Raw genomic sequence first — 20,250 nt, forward strand, 5'->3', positions numbered from 1 at the left:
GCATGGGAGACCAGGAGAAGCACCTGGCTCCTGGCTTCGGATCAGTGAGATGCGCCGGCCGCAGCAGCCATTGGAGGGTGAACCAACGGCAAAGGAAGACCTTCTCTCTCTCTCTCTCTCTCTCTCTCTCTCTCTCTCTCTCTCTCTCTCACTATCCACTCTGCCTGTCAAAAAAAAAAAAAAAAGTAAATCTAGGAGGTGTGAGAGAAAGAGGATACAAGAACCACATGGGGGTTTGGGCTTGAGCAATTGGAAGGATGGCATTACCGTCTATGGAGATGGGGAAGGTAAGCAATGGAGTGGGCTTTGTGGAGAAGCACAAGCAATGTTGGATATATTGAGGTGATATATCAGAGTGGAGATGCCAAGTTGACAACTCAATACATGAGTTTCCAAGCTCATGTTGTGTGGGGCCGTACTGTGCTAAATGAGACCACTGAGAGTAAGCAGGCATAGTAAAAGAGAAAAGCATGAGACGTCGCTGAGGAGCTGTCCTACATTCAGAGGCTGCGGAAGAGATGAGTGAGCAGTAGAGCAGAGAAGCACCCAGTGGTAGAGGGAGTGGTGTTTGGAAACAGGAAAATGTGATCATTGTTAAACGTGGACCGTCTGATACTTGACCTGATGGGGCAAGTCCAGTGAGGGCTGAGGCTTCGTCTCTAGCTTTAGCAGTGTGGATGTTGGCATCTGCAGTTTCCCAGGGGCATTAGTAGAGTGCTGAATTAGAGGCAGAGGAGCTGGAACTCAAACCGGGCACTCGATGGGGAATGGGTGACTTCAGCTGCTGTGCCAAATACACATCACCCCTCGTTGTGTGCTTAACCTGTTCTCATAAACTTTTCTCATCCTTTTTATTAGATGCATAAAAGCCCATTTTCTACTGTTAATTTTGTATTGATATTTTAAAGTACTGCTAGCTAGTATTCCAAATGGTTTAGAAAGGTGAAGCCGGAATACGCATTTGGCACGGTGGTTAAGACACTGCATTTACCTATCAAGTGCATGGCTTTGAGTCCTGTCTCCACCTATGATTCCAACTTTCTACTAACGTACACTTTGGGAGACAGTAAGTAATGGCTCAAGTACTTGGGCCCTGCCATGCATGTAGGACACCTGGATGGAGCTCCTGGCTCCTGGCTTTGGCCAGTTCCAGCACCTGCTATTGCAGGCCTTTGGGGAGTGCACTAGTGGATAGAAGATATCTCTCTCTATACTTAATGCCTTTCAAATATATAACTTTTCCATATTTCATTCTCCTGAAGCAAATATCACCATTTTTGCCCTCTGTTTTCAGTCTTCTTTGTCTGTCTTACCATATCATACACCTTTTTCTTTCCCATATCTTATTCCTGCCCTATTGCCCTTTTCTCATTTGTTTCTAATACATTTGACCATAATGTAAACCATATAAGGTATCATTGTATTCTTTTTTTTTTTTTTTTGACAGAGTGGATAGAGAGACAGAGAGGAAGGTCTTCCTTTTTGCCGTTGGTTCACCCTCCAATGGCTGCTGCGGCCGGCGCATCTCGCTGATCTGAAGCCAGGTGCTTTTCCTGGTCTCCCATGCTGGTGCAGGGCCCAAGCACTTGGGCCATCCTCCACTGCCTTCCCGGGCCATAGCAGAGAGCTGGCCTGGAAGAGGGGCAACCAGGATAGAATCCAGCGCCCCAACCGGGACTAAAACCCGGTGTGCCGGCGCTGCAAGGCGAGGTATCATTGTATTCTAATGTCTTCCTTAGGTACTCAACTGTGTGTTTACAGACAATAATATCAGGTTTGGATATCCCATTTAACTGGATTTTCTGCTTTATTGAACATCAACTCATTGTTATAATGAAATGACACAGGGTTAGTCAGTCTTCTGCCTGGAACAACAGAACTCTCATCTAACCAAGGAAACTCGTTTTTATGTGCATTCTTTCATCTGCATTCTTATGTAGATCAAGCACTTCACCAATCATAAATCTTCCACCTGGAAACCTCAGTAGCAGGTGCAATGTCAGCAACGTTTTAATTAGGCTATAAGAATGCATTTGTAGAAAATGCAATGTTAAGATAACTTCTGATGATTTTAACTAAGCAGCACAGATCCACCAGGTTGCATATATATTTATCCATTTCCTCAAACCACACACAGGTATAAAATTTTAGATTTCCTAAGAATTATCCAACATAGAATCTGGGAGATTAATTTAGAGACCAGATCCCCACAAACATTTGTCCAGCCTTGGATTGAATGCTTCCATTGCTTGGGGGTTTGACAAGTCTAGAGGAAGCAAGTAATTGTTCAATGACAAAATTACTAGAAGATTGTATTTTTAGGGATGGGTGTTTAGCATGGTGGCTTAAGTAGCAGCTTGGGATTCCTGCATCCCATAAAGGAGCACTTGGTTTGAGTCTTGGCTACTCCAAACTTCCTATCCAGCTTCTTGCTAACGTGCATCCTGGGAAACAGTAGAGAATGGCTTAAGTAGTTGAGTCCTTGGATGGAATTCTTGGCTCCTGGCTTTGACCTGACCCACTCCTGCCTGCTGCAGGCATTTTGGAAGTAATCTAGCAATGGAAGATCTCTTTGTCTCTCTTCCTTTCAAACAAAATAAAAATAAATTAATACAAAATTTAAATAATTTTATGGTTTATGAAAAATAGACAAAATGGTCCGGGTGTATATAATTTTTTTGAGGAGGCTAGCATATGAATAATTAGAAATTTGAGTAACTTGGGGCTTCTGTAACTTTTAAAGATTTATTTATTTATTTGAAAGAGTTAGAAGGAGAGGCAGAGAGAGAGAGAGGTCTTCCATCCACTGGTTCACTCCCCAATTGGCCACAACGGCCAGAGCTGTGAGCTGTACCAATCAGGAGCCAGGAGCTTCCTTTGGGTCTCTCATGCAGGTGCAGGGGCCCAAGGACTTCAGCCAACTTGTACTGCTTTCCCAGGCCATAGCAGAGAGCTGGATCAGAAATGGAGCAGCTGGGACTTGAACCAGTGCCCATATGGGATACCAGCACTGGGGACAGCAGCTTTATCCACGATGCCACAGTGCCGGCCCCTGTAACTCTTAATTATTTTTTTTAAAGATTTATTTATTTGTTTGAAAGTCAGAGTTACACAGAGAGAGGAGAGGCAGAGAGAGAGGTCTTCCATCCACTGGTTCACTCCCCAATTGGCCACAACGGCCAGAGCTGTGCCGATCCGAAGCCAGGATCCAGGAGCTTCTTCTGGGACTCCCATGTGGATGCAGGGGCCCAAGGACTTGGGCCATCTTCTACTGCTTTCCCAGGCCATAGCAAAGAGCTGGATCAGAAGAGGAGCAGCTGGGACTAGAACCGGTGCACATATGGGATGCTGGCACTTCAGGCCAGGGCATTAACCCGCTGCGCCATAGCACCGGCCCAACTCTTAATTATTTGTAGTCTATTCATTTCTATCCCCATTGAGTCTAATATTACTTACTTGACTTTCAATTACAACTTAAATTGTAGAACTTTGGCTCTTAAAAATTACACATCTGTCCAGGAAAAAAGTTAAACCTTAGAGCAATTTGTGGAATTGCTAACCGTAGAATAGCATCAGTGTGACTAATGTCATTTATGTCTTTGTATGTTTATATGGATAAACAATGACTTAGTGCTATTTAATCTGGAGAAGAAACTGAGTATTTCCATATCCACTTTGTATAATTCAGGGAAAATTTATTTTTATTTAAATTACATTCTTCACAGAGGCAAATTCAGGCAGTTGGGGAGGGAGAGGGAGACAGAGTTTCTATCTCCTGTTTTATTCCCCAAATACCCACAATGTCCAGGACTGGGGCTGGACTGAAGCCTGGAGCTGAGAACTCCATCCAGTTCTCCCATGTGGGTGGCAGGAGCCCAGTTACTTAACCTATCACTACTGCCTCCTAGGGTCTGCATTAGCGGGAAGCCAGCTTCAAGAGCCAGAGCTGGGCGTTGATCCCATTATTCTGATATGGGAAGTGGGCATCTTAACTGTTAGGCTAAAAACCTACTTGCGGGCAAATTTTATGTGTGTCTGTATGTACAAAACTTAGTTTATTCCTAAAAGGTCTATTCTACCAACATCTAGCCTTAAAACTAATGTATTAGCTTCTTTATGACTTAATCTATGCCATTTTTCTTTTTTTTTTAACTTTTATTTAATGAATATAAATTTCCAAAGTACAGCTTATGGATTACAATGGCTTCCCCCCCCCCCCATAACTTCCCTTCCACCCGCAACCCTCCCATCTCCCACTCCTTCTCCCCTTCCATTCACATCAAGATTCATTTTCAGTTCTCTTTATATACAGAATATCAGTTTAGCATAAATTAAGTAATGATTTCAACAGTTTGCACCCACACAGAAACACAAAGTGAAACATACTGTTTGAGTATTAGTTATAGCATTAAATCACAATGTACAGCACATTAAGGACAGAGATCCCACATGAGGAGCAAGTGCACAGTGACTCCTGTTGTTGACCCAACAAATTGACACTCTAGTTTATGGCGCCAAAACCACCCTAGGCTCCTGTCAATAGTTGCCAAGGCTATGGAAGCCTTCTGAGTTCGCTGACTCTGATCATATTTAGACAGGGTCCTAGTCAAAGTGGAAGTTCTCTCCTTTCAGAGAAAGGCACCTCCCTCTTTTTTTTTTTTTTTTTTTAATGGAAAGGGTTTATTGGGCAACACCCAACAGACCGGAAAGCTGATTCCAGCCAAGACTGGGAGAAAAGTCACTCATCTTTTGTAGGTAGAGGGGTTTGTCTGTAGAGAATTTTTGAACAATTATACAGCATTAAGTGGGGAAGAGGACCATCAGTACACACAGGTTGGGAGTAGAGCCATTGGTGGTAGAGGTTACGATTACAAAGGAATGAGGCCCAAGTGTGCTACACAGGGTCTAGAACAAAGGACAGAGTCATTATTAGAGGAGCTAAGAAAGGTGCTGTCTAAGCTACAATTGTTTTCTGATTGAGAGGCAAATAGAACCTGATAGAAGGGGCTTGATAATAATCTGGTGGGCTTTAGGCCTTGTAAATTCAGAGGCCCAGACCTATCTATCTCTTCACATCTCTTCACACATCCTAAGGGAGGTGTGAACCTCCTAGGGGAAGGCACTCTGTTGACTTTCATTACTTGGCTGGCCTGGGAGGAGAGCTGGCCAGGTAAAGGCAGGGGGCATCTCTAACAAGAAATTTACAGTTCTGCCTGCAATGTTGCTGACCCTACTTGACCATACCCTCAGCTGCAGTGGTCACTTTGGAAGTTGGGCTGAGTGAAGGGCTTTTCAGCTTAGAGCCAATAAGATCTGTGGCTCTGACCTGGGCATCCTTCGACTCCAGGGCAGGTCCATTTCCGGTGATCCAACTCTTGGCAGAGCTGCCAGGGCTCTTCAGAAGCTGACTTCTGCCGAAGCCCAGGCTTACCACCTTGAAAGCCACTGCAGTGGACTGGCCTGTTGGGTCTCCTTGAGGGCAGATCACTGTACAGATCAGCCATTAATAGGCCTGCCACCCATTGCTTCTGATGCCTAGCTTTCTTTTTCTCCTGGTTTGTGTTCAAGCAGACCAGAGGATGCAAGTCAAGGGAGTGCCCGTGTCCCATCTCTAATCTTTGGTGGCCTGAACTACAAGTCTATAGTCACAGGCATGTTCTGTAGTAGTTTTTCTAAGGTAGACAATGCCCATGAGGAAAATTATATTCTCACTTTAAAACTTTCTTTCCCTTTGGTCTGAAAGGGAGGTTTTTTCCTACTTACTGTTTACTTCACTGACGGCGAAGTAAATCTAGCTATGAAATTATAATTTAAGCTCTTATTTTGGCTATGCTATTACAGAAAAATGTTAGCCATCTCTTTTATAAGGTCTAAAGATTAAATTGTGTGTCCTACAGATTCCTTCATAATAGAATTAGTTTCCTACCTTGAGGAGAATAGAGAAATGAAAGAACAAGTTGGGCTTAGAATAGAGAAATGAGGGAGCAAGCCTTAGATCACTTGCTGACAATAGCGATATCACATGAAAACTTAGCAAACAGTTTCAACCATTAGATAACAGCTTAATAAAACATTTACCAGAAGGTCCAATGCCTTCTATAAATTTTAAGAATCATGTATTTGGAAACACCTCTTAAGTATCTAACATGGTGTAGTTTGTTTAACCATTAAACTTAAGCACAAACATATAAAATGTTTTTAGTTTCTTTCTACCAACAAGTTTAAAACATATGATACAGAGATTCAGGTCACATGAATTAAAACATATCTTTGATTAATTTTAGCAGCTTAAATTTATGGACAATCTTATAAGCCAATTAAAATAAAACTAATAAAATTTTCCCATGTGGACATACAATATGTACACACATATAACATAGCAAAATAGACCAATATAGCAATTTTAATAATAGCTTTTAAAGTCTTAGAATCAACTGGCAATTTACAAAAAGAGTTTAAATTTCTTTTTGTTTTTAGTAACCTCAGTTAACCATACTTTCTCTCAGTTGGTGCTGTTAATACATTATTGGCTTCATCTGTTTACAGAGCCATCCCAAAGTACTGAATACAATAGAAATGGCTGGAAAAAGTCCATAGGAACCTATAGGAGGACAGCTAAACACAGAACCAACAACGCTATAGTTTTATGAACAACAAATCATATATAACTGTGGATGACAAAAGACTTCAAGTCGCCATGTTTAAAATTATAAACTCATCAACCAACAAGAGGCACTTGCTTCACAGTATTTTTGAAAGCACCTGTAGGATTTTACAAGTATTTAACCCTTTAGGCCTCTGGGGCTTTCTCATTAAGATCACTATCATGTCTAGTAACACAAGATCATTAGACTTTTTATTAATAGCATTTTCCATTATAGAAACTTAAAATTTAGTACCACATCACATCTTGACAGTACTTCTTCTTCTTCTTCTTCTTTTTTTTTTTTTGACAGGCCAAGTGGACAGTGAGAGAGACAGAGAGAAAGGTCTTCCTTTGCAGGCCCTCCAATGGCCGCCGCAGCCGGTGCTCTGCTGCCGGTGCACCGTGCTGATCCGAAGCCAGGAGCCAGGTGCTTCTCCTGGTCTCCCATGGGGTGCAGGGCCCAAGCACTTGGGTCATCCTCCACTGCCTTCCCGGGCCACAGCAGAGAGCTGGCCTGGAAGATGGGCAACCAGGATAGAATCCAGTGCCCCAACCGGGTCTAGAACCCGGTGTGCTGGCTCCGCAAGGTGGAGGATTAGCCTGTTCAGCCACGGCGCCGGCCTACAGTACTTCTAATATAATCCAAATAGCCTGATTAGTTGGTGTCTCTATAAGATGAGAGACATAGGTCTTTCGATTTTTTCAGTTGGGCCCAAACTGGAAAAACCAAAGTCCAAAATTTACTGGAAATTTTAGAGTCCAGATTGTTTGAAACTTTGATTTTTTTGAATGCCTGTCAAGAATGCCAAGAAGGCTCAAAATCCAAAATATCTGGTTGAAATAGGGTTCCTTAAAATCATGACATAATATAGACCAAATTTGATCATTGTTACAAGGTGATTATTCAAATCCTTGAAAATAAGCACATATTTAAATAACCGTAGCTCTTAATAAAAATTCAGCTGTTTTTGAACAATTAGAATTTAACAGACATCAAGAGAACATAATAGATTACTTTAACACATTGCTTTAACAGAGAATCAGATTTTAATTCTGTGTCAAAGAGAAATAGATTAGTATACTTGTAACATTTTCCATCTGCCTATGTCCTTGATTTACATTTTGAAATAAATTGTTAAAAATTTCCAAATTAGGATAACATTTTAAGTAGGTAACACAAATTTTAGCCTGAGCTTTTTTCATTTCTGTTGGCATGGTATATCTTTTTCCAGCCTTTCACTTTCAGTCTGTATGCATCTTTGTTGGAAAGATGTGTTTCTTGTAAACAGCAAATAGATGGGTTTTGTTCCTTAACCCAATCAGCCAATCTGTGTCTTTTAACTGGACAGTTCAGGCCATTAACGTTCAATGTGACTATTGATAAGTGGTAACTTTGCCCTGCCATTTGCCAAAGATATTTTCTAATATATGCTTTGAGCTTCCTGTGATCTTTTGCTGTGAGGTTTCCTTCCTTTACCTTCTTTCATATTGGTGACTGTGTTTCTGTGTGTAACACATCTTTAAGCATCTTTTGCAGGGCTGGACAAGTGGCGACAAATTCTTTCAATTTCTGTTTGCTATGAAAGGTCTTTATTTCACCTTCATTCACAAATCAGAGCTTTGCAGGATATAATATTCTGGGCTGGCAGTTTTTCTCTCTTAGTACCTGGGCTATGTCTCGCCATTCCCTTCTAGCTTGTAGGGTTTCTGATGAGAAGTCTGCTGTGAGTCTAATTGGAGAACCTCTGAGAGTAATCTGGCGTTTCTCTCTTGCACATTTTAGGATCTTTTCTTTATGTTTCACTGTGGTGAGTTTGATTACTACGTGTCGTGGTGAGGATCTCTTTTGGTCATGTTTATTAGGGGTTCTATGAGCTTCCTGTACTAAGATGCCTCTGTCCTTCTCCAAACCTGGGAAATTTTCTGCTAGTATCTCACTAAAAAGGCCTTCTAATCCTTTCTCCCTCTCCATGCCTTCAGGAACTCCTAGAACCCAAATGTTGGGTTTTTTGAGAGTATCCTGTAGATTCCCGACAATATTTTTTAGATTTCTAATTTCCTCTTCTTTTCTTTGGTTTGCCTGTTTCCTTTCCTGTTCTCTGCCTTCTAAGTCCGATATTCTCTCTTCTGTTTCACTGACTCTGTTTTTAAGGCTCTCTAATGTGTTTATCATTTGATCTATTGAGTTCTTCATTTCATTTTGATTTCTCTTCACTATCACACTTTCCTGTTCTACTAGTTTCTGCATTTCATTTTGATTCCTTGATTTCATTTTCACGAGAGATTTTCTATCCTGTCCAGTAAGGAATTCCGTAGCTCAAGCATTTGTTTTTGAAAACTTCTAATTGTTCTTATCATAAAGTTTTTGAAATCCCTATCTTGCATTTCTTCCATCTCATCATCTTCATAATCTTGACTATGCCATTTTTCTTCATGAAACTTGCTGTCCAATGCCACTGGCTTAAACGTATTCAGACCGACTATGTTGCTCACTTCCTTGCAATAGAATTGAATAAAAACTTAGATTAAAAGGTCATTTTAAAATATGAATAATAAATTCATTGACCAAAAGCTATCCTAACAAATTTCTGAACCATTTCTCTTCATTATTCATGTAGGCTTCTCTGAATTCTAAGGAATAAAAATAAAGGAGCAGAATGTATGGACCATTTGGGCCCAGAAAATTTGTTTTTCCATTAAAACAGAACTAAAGGTAAAGTGAACAGTATTTTTAAATTAATGGCGTTGATACAGTAGAGAGAGCATTGATGGACGCAAGTATTTCCTCTAGTAAAACAAAGTAAAACTTGTCTTCTGAGAGATCCCTTGCTCTATGTTCATGTATCTGTTCCCATAGCTTCAGTATACCCTTGTTACTCTTGAGATACATATTTTCAAAATTCCATAGCCAATAAAACAAACTGTTGGATTTATTCAGCAAGGTATGGTGGGACAAGGCATAAGAATTTCTACAAAGGACGAGTACAATATCTCAATGTTACATAGAAACCTTATTCATGCATTCTGCAAATATTTGCTAAGTGTGTGATAAAGTGACAGGGTGATAATTTTTTAGATATAATTTTTTTGGATGATAAACATTCTTTTGTGGCCTTAGTAACTTTTCAAAAGTTACGTAACAGTGCTATTTATTCATTCAATGGAAAACACTGAGTCACAATCACAAATAACGGGGTTTAGTGCAGGTAATTTGATTGAAGTCATAACATTTTTTATGGGTTTAGAGTCTTCAGGCTAATTTTATATGCATGTTCAAGGTTTGCTTCATAGAACATGTAGATTTAAATGCAAATGACATGATCTAATATTACTGTTTCTAAAATTTGAGAATAGCACACACTGTGTGCAGCTCACTTCAACTCATGATAGTGATGTCATTCCTTAGAGCTCCATGTCTGCAATTTACTCTAACCACAGATTTCTAGAAATTATTTTAACTTCTTACCCTTTTACCAGTATTTTTCCTGTTAGGTCACTTCGATCAAATGTGTTCTTCACATTTGCTTTGACTTTGATTCTTTTAACCAGCAGTATTCTAAACCTCTGTCATTACTTGCCTGCTTGGTTTCACTTTTTAAAGTCCGTTTCAGGAAACTTAAAATTCCTTGGACTTTTTATTTTCCTTTGTCACTAGCTGAATGTTTTGCTTTGGATGATGCCTTTAAGTCTGACCTTGGCCTTGTGAACAGTACTTCCTTTTCCATATTTGTGACTGAGCAAGGTTATAACCAGGTCTAACCTCCATTTAGAATGAAGACATTTATCTTTAGGACTGAAGAACCTATTCAAGGGCAACTTTGGTAAATTTGCTTTAAAGCTTGGAATGGTTAGGGCTTAAGAAAGAAAAGAGCAATAGTTTCAGGGACTAGGAAGTCATGCAGTATATTCCTTTGGCGTGGATCTGGGTGGGAAGTTTGGCTGAAGCACCAGTGGTAGCACAATGACTGGGTACACAGTTGCTGCAGACAAGGCCTTATTCTATGAGCAGGGGAATTGCAGAGAAGAAAGACAAAGCCCTTGCCCTAAAGGGGTTTATATTGTAGCAGAGGCTCACACTACTAAACAACTCAGCACAAAGTAAATTTTGCTATTCAGATGGAACTCGGCTCAATTCTTGCAGAATTTCTGAAAATTAGAGAAGAAGGTATCTGTCTACTGGGGGGGGGGGCAAGAGGAGAGAGAAAACGTGCTGCAGTCTGCTGGCTCATGCCCCAAATGCCCATAATAGACTGGGCCAAGGCCAGGGCCGGAAGCTGGGAACTCAGTCCTGGTTCCCATGTGGGTGGAAGGGACCCAGTCACGTGAGCCATCACTGCTGCCTCCCAGGGTCAGCGTGAGCAGGAAGCTGGAGTCAGCAGCTGGAGGCAGGTGTGGCACGCAGGTGCTGATAACAGACACAGGCGTTTTACCTGTCGTCTTAACCACTAGGTCAAATACCCACTCCTGTGCAGAATTGTATACTCTTAATTTTCAGTGTTTATTTATTTATTTATTTATTTTTGACAGGCAGAGTGGACAGTGAGAGAGAGACAGAGAGAAAGGTCTTCCTTTTGCCGTTGGTTCACCCTCCAATGGCCACCGCGGTAGCGCGCTGTGGCCGGCGCACCACGCTGATCAGATGGCAGGAGCCAGGTGCTTATCCTGGTCTCCCATGGGGTGCAGGGCCCAAGCACTTGGGCCATCCTCCACTGCACTCCCTGGCCACAGCAGAGAGCTGGCCTGGAAGAGGGGCAACCGGGACAGGATCGGTGCCCCGACCGGGACTAGAACCCGGTGTGCCGGCGCCGCAAGGCGGAGGATTAGCCTAGTGAGCCGCGGCGCCGGCCATTTTCAGTGTTTATTATTCACATATAACTACTGGCTATTAACTATTTACTAGTCTTTCATTTTGAAAAGTACTATTTAAAAGACTAAATGTTAAGGCATGATTTGCAGCCTTTAATCAAGCCCTCTATTGGTTAACATTTCCTTTTTAACCTTTGGACTCAGTAGTGTACTCCTCTATAGACCAGGTGTGGGTTTGTTATGAAACATTTCAATTGCTAATATTTTTTTCAAATTATGTGTAGAGAGGGAACTAGTTCTTATTTTGCTGTGTACAACGCCCTTGCTTTCCCTGGTAGAATTAAGCGCAAGGGGACAAGTCTCGGCTCTGACTTCCCATTAGCTGTGAAGAACACTGATGTTGCCACGGCCTCTTTCCTGGGCTGTACAGCAAGTGCTGTTGTGTGCAGTAGTGAAATCGCACATTAGCTCTGAGCCTCCAGGAATGCCAAGCCAATGGAGAATAATTGATTATGGCTGCCCAGAGAACTGTTTCGAGATGAATTCTGAGGCTCAGGCTGGAGCTCATCAGAAAAGAAAATTATGATTGATAAGTGAAATCTGCCGAGGGCAAGGAAGGGGAGCTCATACTGATTTGCCCAGAGTTTTCCAGTCTGTACACACTGATGCCCGATGAGTGGTCGACCTTGTAGCTTCAGTTTTAATCTGCATGGGTAGAAGGATCATTTATTTTATTCCAAATAGACTGCTCCAGAGACAATTTAAATAATTTAACAGCCCCTCCCCTTCCTAATGGAGTTGATTTTCTTATTCCCAAATAAGATCATATTCCATTTGCTGTCAATAGTAGGTTATTCCTCTTAAAACACACATAAGGATAAAAACTATTACTAGTATGTGACGAAGATAAAGGTTTTGAAACAAAGACCAAGAACAGGAGTAGAAAGTGGTCTGTGAGACCTTGGTTAAGTTATGAGGCAAATATTCTTGCTCAAATATGCTAGCTTGTAGTAACTTATTCAGATCATTTAAAGTTCAAAACATTAAGATGCATTAATCATGAAATATTTTAATCCTTTGGGAAATAATTTTTTAAAAATCATGCTGCTGTTATTCTAAACATACAAAATTAATGTATTCAAGGTAGGACACTTGTCAGTTTTTTTTTTCCCCCCTAAAAGTCCCTTTAATTGATTTTGCTATTCCCTGAGGTGTGTTTTTTAAACTAGTATATTTGAGTGTTTTCAGTTGAGAGTAAAATTATTAGAATGCACACCATTGTGTGTGTCTACCATGGAGAAGGTCACAAGGTAAAATATATTTTGAATGTGTCATGGTAAATATGGCTTGAAAGCCACCATTCAGACCATACCTTTTCTATAATAAAGGGCCTTAGGGGACAGAAGTTCTCACTGTATACTAACTGGGCGTGTATCATCCGTCTGAATCACGTCAAATCCAGGTGATGCTTTACTGCAGGAAGTCAGGTGGCTTTGGGAGGCGAACGTTTGATCAGTAGTAGTCAGCAAGGTTGGTTTTACACACGTGGGCGCCTGTGGCAGTAAACACCCCACGTATACAGAAGCATAGCCCAGAAGCTCCAGCATTTACCTTCTTTGCTCGCTGCCCTCTTTGCTCCCAGGGATTCTAACTAGTGAACTAGCCCTAGTCCATCCTCAGAGAGGAGCCCTGTGTGCTTCACAGAAATGCAGGCATGAAAATGCATTACTTTGCCAGACCCTTCCATCTCCCGCCCGTCTCCAGTGCCTCAGGCCACTCACGTACCTCATCACACTGTGTAATCACTTGGACTCCAGCCAGGGTTCCCATGGCTGCACCTGCTTTCAGATTTCCCTGCTGCCTGCAAGAACAGTGACCACAGCATGTCTTCACTAATCAGGGATTAAGGTAGCCACGTGCCATAGTGGGACAACAGCCACTGGATTTATAAAAGCTATAAACCCAACCCATGGGGAGAAGAAACTGATGGAAGTAACAGGGGCCAAGAAGCAGGACCCAACTTGCAGTTTCTTGTCTGTGGTTACCGGCTGAGGTCAGGATCTGAACTGAATAGGAGGGGACTTCCTGGGAGGCACAGAGTTCACTGGTGTACCTGTATCAACACCTACAGACACATGTTGCTACTGTAAGTCAATAATAAATGGACACGTGCTTAAACGTCATGGTGGGAAACCATGCAAAGAGGAAAATGGCTCTGGGGTAGTTTAAGGGAGGGAAGGGCTCTAAGACTAAGACCAGTACCTAGTGTTTCAGTAGCCCACAGAACTGGGAATGCTGGCCCAGGCTTCATGAGAATCCCTCCCGTGGGCTTCCAGTGGTTTTAGGATGATAATCTGAGAGACCGAGACAGTGAGCTCCTGTCTGCTGGTTCACACTCAATGCCTGCAACAGCTAGGGACAGGCCAGAGCTGAAGCCAGGAGACAGAAACGCAATCCAGCTATTGGGTCATCACAGCTGCTTTGCAGGGTTTGCCTTAGCAGCAAGCTGGAGCCGGGAATTGAATCCAGGCACTCTGATTTGGGATGTGCATATCTTAACCTCCAGGACAACACTTGCTCTTCTCGGTGCTTTTCAAAAAAACTCCTACCATCCCCATGTTCACTAAGCTTCAGAAAACTATATTTTTTGATGAGTACTCATTTATTAACCTCGGTAAGATTTTCAGGGTAAATAGAATATGCATGTTTGGTAGTAAAATTTGATTTCTTTTTTTGTGTCTTTTACGAGATTTACTTGAAAGGCAGAGTGACAGAGAAGGAGAAGGGGGAGAGGAAGAGAGATCTTTCATCCTCTTGTTCACTTTGCAAGTGGCCGCCATGGCTGGGCTGGGTCGGGAGAAGTCAGGAGCAGTCAGGAGCCAAGAATACTATCCAGGTCTCCCACGTGGGTGGCGGGGGCCCAAGCACTTGGGCCATCTTCTGCTTTTCCCAGGCACATCGTTAATGAGCTGGTTGAGATGCAGAGCAGCAGGGACTTGAACCAGCAACACTGATATGGGATGCTGGCATTGTAGGTGGTGGCTCTAACCACTCTGCAACAATGCCAGTGCCAGTAGTAAAATTTTAAATTTTAAAGTACTAGACATAGGTTATGGATATGCTCTAGTAATGAATATACAGCTAATGTTTTAGAAATCAAAGACATAAACGGGGTTGGGTGTCAACTTTTAATGAAGCAGAAAGTAGTGCTGAGACTGCTACTGTGGTCTGGCCACTCTTCCTTTGCTCTTCTAATTTCCTTTGTTGCATGTTTTTTTAAGGGCAGCCTTTGTAGGTCCTACACAAGTTTTTTCCTGCAGGAGGTTCTGAAGGATCTAGTGCTTGACTGTTCTTAACCCCCTGGTTTCTTAAAAACTTTATTCTGTGAGTGGAAGGTCGGAAGTGTATGCACAAAGGCTCTGGGCCCTACACTTGTGCTGAGAAGACAGAGAAGGGCCTAGAACTGCACCTTCACTTCAGCACTGACGTTATGACTTCTGACACTGACTGCATTCCTCTTACTTCCCAGGCTTCTTGCTTTGTAGGTTTTTCTTTTCTTTCTGTAGTGGAGCAGTTACACTGTTTCTCCCCTGAATGTTTTCCTTCCTGTCCTTTCTACGTCCTACAATGTGAACAGGTAGACATAAACTCCTACTTTAAATGTGGCAACAGGGGCCCCAAAAGATGTAAATGTAAAACACCTGGTCTGTGAGGTCTGGAGAGAGCTTCCAGGGAGCGTGGTTTGTTGGAGGAAGATAGTAATAGTATAGGACTGTTCTCTGACATCAGGAGAGAACTACTCTTGCTGTTAATCATCGTTTGAGCAAGTAGTTTTTTATTTATTTTTATTTGACACGTAGAGCTACAGAGAGAGACAGAGACAGAGAGAAAGATCTTCCTTACGTTAGTTCACTCCCCAGATGGCCGCAACGGTCGGAGCTATGCTGATCCGAAGCCAGGAGCCAGGTACTTCCTCCTGGTCTCCTATGCGGGTGCAAGCGTCCAAGCACTTGGGCCATCCTCCACTGCCCTTCTGGGCCACAGCAGAGAGCTGGACTGGAAGAGGAGCAACCGGGACTAGAACCCGGCGCCCATATGGGATGCCAGCGCTGCAGGTGGAGGATTAACCTAGTGTGCCACCAAGCTGGCCCCTGAGCAAATAGTTTTTGGTATGCACACTGATTGGTCAGAATGAAACACAAGTGAGGAAATGGATTTTTTTCTTAAAAAACACCACAGACATACATAGATAAGTACATATCTTTATTTAATATGATGCTAATCTCACATCTGCATAAAATTAACAATTATTTCTAATGAGTAACTTTAGAATGGCAGGCTAGGCTAGTTCAACAGACCCCTTTTTCACTTTCCCTTTACAATCTGTGCCTCATGCTGTTGTTGATCACTTTTCTTACAGTAATGGGATTCTGGATGCACAGAACACGATGGGCAGGTTCTCCTTAGTCAAGGTCTGTACGACAAGGTCGGGTTTACTAAACGGCACAGGCAAGGATAGGAAGAAGATACGAGTCTCGTAACGGGAGCATGACGACACCTCCTGCCTGGTTTAAGCTGGCTACATCAGTAATAGTGTGCACTCCTATTATCTGCCTTACAGCTGCTGAGAATTTGGATGTGGAAGGAATGTCCGATAAAACCAGTCCAGCCCTTCCATTTTCCTGCTAAGGAAGGAGGGCTCCAGGGGATGTTGGTGAACGGCAGATTGGGACAAAAGGCACAGGCTTCAGGTGTAGCCTCCTTAGATATTCATTTATCAACATGGACAAACTGATTTCCTGGTCATCTGAATACACTGGTGGTCTATAAACCAACATTTTCCAAGTCCGAGGTATGTCAGAAACAATTCGGTGTTTATGCTTAACTTTCTCCTCTGCAACTTTTTGGTCTAGGTTGTACCGATGATGCGGCCTATCGCCCACTAAAACTTAGCGTGCCTACTTCTGAGTTTGGGTTTAACATGTAAGTAGGGCATCATGAATTATCATTTTTTAAAAGACTGTAACTCTGCCTTTCAAATAAATCAGAGAGACAGAGAGAGATAGAGGTCTTCCATCTGCTGGTTCACTCCCCAAATGGCTGCAATGACTGGAGCTGGGCTGATCTGAAGCCAGGAGCCTGCAGCCTCTTCCAGGTTTCCCTGTGGGTGCAGGGGTCCAAGCACTTGGGCCGTCCTCCACTGCTTTCCCAGGCCACAGCAGAGACCTGGATCAGAAGAGGAGCACCTTGGACTCAAACTGGAGCCTATATGGGGTGCAGGCATTGCAGACAGTGGCTTCCACCTGCTATGCTACAGCGCCAGCCCCATGAATTATCATTTATCTTTCACATCATTTCTCTCTTCACCTGTAGCTTACATAACCACCTGTTTTCAAATTTAAAACTGGATTACTGGCTCTTGATTTATTTTAAAATGACAACACTAAAGACAGTAATAAGGCCAGAGAAAAATGCAGTTCTAACATCCCAATCTGGAAGGATTTTTCTTCCCAATAATCTATATTACATAGAGGAATCCAATTTTGACAGATACTTAGAGGTAGTACTTGTTGTTAAGCATTCAAGGATGTGGTAGACTCCAAGAGGAACCTCAGCTGAGACTTTTCTGCTTCAAAATTAAAAATTCTCTAGGAAAAATGGAATGATTGTTGACATAATAATAATTGGTCTTGAGTTTCACAGTGGAATGACACACATTAGCTTTCCAAATAAAGGTAATAGAAATTACATATTAATTAAATAGTATTCTCCTGTAAAATTGCGAATTGACATTAACACTAATACCTGGATTATCTAAACTATAAGAGTGCTGGGCTCCCCACGGAGATGCTGAGATTCCTGAAACCCAAGTGCATGTTGGATTTGAGCAGTATGTTGTCCTTGAGGTCTCGCAGAGGCACACCTGGATAGGCTAGTGTTTGATGGCCATGGTCCAGAGCAGCGGTTGGTCAGTTTCCACAGTCACAACGCCAGACCCGTCATAGGTATTGGAAGTACTGATCAGTGTTCCGAAACTAAGAATGTCATTTTCTGTAAGAACAGGGAGGGAGAGACAAGATTAGGGAGAGCCATCCTTTCTCCATCGTGGGCTGACTTCGTCAGCAGTTTCCAAAACGCAATTAAGCACATGTTTAGATACAAGATTCATGAAAGTGGAATAGGTGAAATATAGGATATGGAGTTTTAAAACGGAAAGCTTCCATAACTTGCCATAACCATTTTTCCTGTAATTGGTTATCGATTGTTTACATTTAGGGATTTATATTCTTAGTACTAATTTTTTCCCACCAAACATCTGTAATGTGCTACAGATCTTATCTTTTTTTTTTTTTTAAGATTTATTTTGAAAGGCAGAGTTACAGCAACACACAAACACAGAGGTCTTCCATCTGCTGATTCACTCCCCAAATGGCTGCAATGACTGGCCGGGAGCCTGGAGCTGCTTCTGGGTCTCCCAGAAGTGCAGGGGCCAGAGCACTTGGGCAGTCCTCTGCTGCTTTCCCAGGCACATTAGCAGGGAGCTGGATTGGACGAGGAGTAGCTGGGACCCGAACTGGCACCCATATAGGACACCAGCACTGCATACAGCTGCTTTACCTGCTATGCCGCAGCACTGGATTATTTTCTTGCCTGGATGCAATATAAATTTTTTTTTTTTTTTTGACAGGCAGAGTGGACAGTGAGAGAGAGACAGAGAGAAAGGTCTTCCTTTGCCGTTGGTTCACCCTCCAATGGCCGCCGCGGTAGCGCGCTGCGGCCGGCGCACCGTGCTGTTCCGATGGCAGGAGCCAGGTGCTTATCCTGGTCTCCCATGGGGTGCAGAGCCCAAACACTTGGGCCATCCTCCACTGCACTCCCTGGCCACAGCAGAGAGCTGGCCTGGAAGAGGGGCAACCGGGACAGGATCGGTGCCCCGACCGGGACTAGAACCCGGTGTGCCGGCGCCGCAAGGCGGAGGATTAGCCTGTTGAGCCATGGCGCCGGCCGCAATATAAATTTTTCTTGACTGTTTAGAATTAACGTTTCACGTAAGTTATTAAAGTACACAAAAATACAGTTTTATAAATGATATGGGACAGAAAACTAGTTACCTTAAAATATATGGCATTTTTATCCTTTTTCTAATAAAAAAAACCCCATGTGAATATGGCTTATGTTCTGTAAAATTAAAATTCAGAGGTCAAGGTAGACTTTCAAATGTGTAACCATGAGCAAGCCACTTAAGTTGAGCTGTAAAATGAAGGCCAGAGATGAGGTAATCTTTTACATTGCTTAATTATCAAAGTAAAAGGCTTAAAGGTTACATAATTAGGATTTACGGAAGTTCCAGAAACACATAATGGAGACGTACATATACATTTTCTTACAAGGCAATGCCTAGGCACAGATTGGTAGCCCCCTTGACTTTACTTTTCCAGGGAACGTTCACTTCATCAGAGTGACTCCAGATTCATCACTGTCCTAGAAACTTTGCTTGTTAATCACTGTTGTTTTCCAGGCTGAAATTCAAAGAGAGGAGTGGGTATCTGGTGTGCAGGGGTTAGCCCCTGGAGATCCACATCCCACACTGGCGTGCCTGAATTTGAGTCTGGACTCTGCTCCGGATTCCAGCTTCCTGCTAACATGTACCTTGACAGGCAGTGGTGATGGCACAAGCACGTGGCTCCCTGCTGCCTATGTGGGAGACCCAGATGGAGTTCTCGGCTTTCACCTGGGCCAGGCCAGTTGCTGTAGGCATTTGAGAAGCAAATCAACAGACAGAAAGTCTTTCAAATCAAAACTGAAAACTTAAAAATTTGAAGAGAAACCAAAACTGTTAGAGACCCCTTTTCCTTCAAAGCCTAATTTTGAAGTTGTACTACTTTGGGGAAAATAATTCAAGTACAATGCTCCCTTGCCACTAGAGGGAGCTTGTTGTCTTCCTGAGAGACTCTTGTAGAGGCAATTTAAAAATTCAGACATGGAATTCTAGGGTGTTTAATCAGTATTATAGTGTACATTGTTTTTGAACTTTGGATAAATTAGTTTCATAGTTGTCAGCAACTTTTTTCATAGTTGTCAACATAAACACTATTGTGTAAAGTAAAACTACACAGGGATTCAGAATGGGCCCCCTGTGATTCTGACCCTAAGAAATACGTCAGTTAGAAGAAGCCCTGGTCTCTTAAGGAATGTGAGACTTCTGTGAGAGGAGGTTCCTAAACAATAGTAATATACACATATGTGTTTATAAGTGTGGACATGACCACGTCGTAGTGGGCGAGGGTGGTGGTCATGGAGGGATGGACTGCAGTCAACTTGAAATCTGTCAGGGAAGCCTTGTCTTGACCAAATGGTGGCCTTGCCTGGAACCAGCAAGCTCACCAAGGGGCTCCCTGAGATCCATCCCAGGCTGAGGACTTTGAGGTTTTCCCAACTACCAAGAAAGAAGCTGGGGTGAAGTTTGACTATTTTGTACCATTTAATCAATTGTAAAGGCAATTCAGAGGGCTTCAGTAGGCCTGCCAACTTTAGGCATTTCCTGATGTGCTCCACCTACCTGAATCTGACATGATGCATCTCAAGTTTCTAGACAATGATTAGCTTAAAATGCTAGGGTTTTGAAAGAAATTTTATTGGAAAGAGAGCTTCCATCCGTTGGTTCACTCCTGAAGTTCCTACAACAGCAGGAGCTAGTCGAGGTGAAAGCTGGGAGCCCATCTCCTATATGAGTGCAGGGACTGAACTACCTGAACCATCACTTGCTACACCCTGGGGTGCGTATAAGCAGGAAGCTG

At 42.6% G+C, this 20,250-nt stretch overlaps 1 protein-coding gene and 1 long non-coding RNA gene across 3 annotated transcripts in view; one reads left to right on the forward strand and one right to left on the reverse strand.

Annotated features, from left to right (window-relative positions):
- The window catches only part of LOC133759424 (uncharacterized), a 177,375-nt gene that overhangs the window by 41,318 nt on the left and 115,807 nt on the right, over positions 1-20,250 (forward strand). The gene's annotated exons all lie outside the window — the stretch shown is intronic.
- The window catches only part of TPK1 (thiamin pyrophosphokinase 1), a 492,046-nt gene continuing 487,514 nt past the window's right edge, over positions 15,719-20,250 (reverse strand). For both annotated transcript variants that reach the window (XM_062190349.1, XM_062190261.1), the window contains one exon: positions 15,719-17,503. In XM_062190349.1, the coding sequence (XP_062046333.1) occupies positions 17,385-17,503 (119 nt within the window). In that variant the 3' untranslated portion in view covers positions 15,719-17,384. The remainder of the gene's footprint in view (positions 17,504-20,250) is intronic.

This window comes from Lepus europaeus, chromosome 1, assembly GCF_033115175.1.
Source record: "Lepus europaeus isolate LE1 chromosome 1, mLepTim1.pri, whole genome shotgun sequence".
Lineage (NCBI taxonomy): Eukaryota > Metazoa > Chordata > Mammalia > Lagomorpha > Leporidae > Lepus > Lepus europaeus.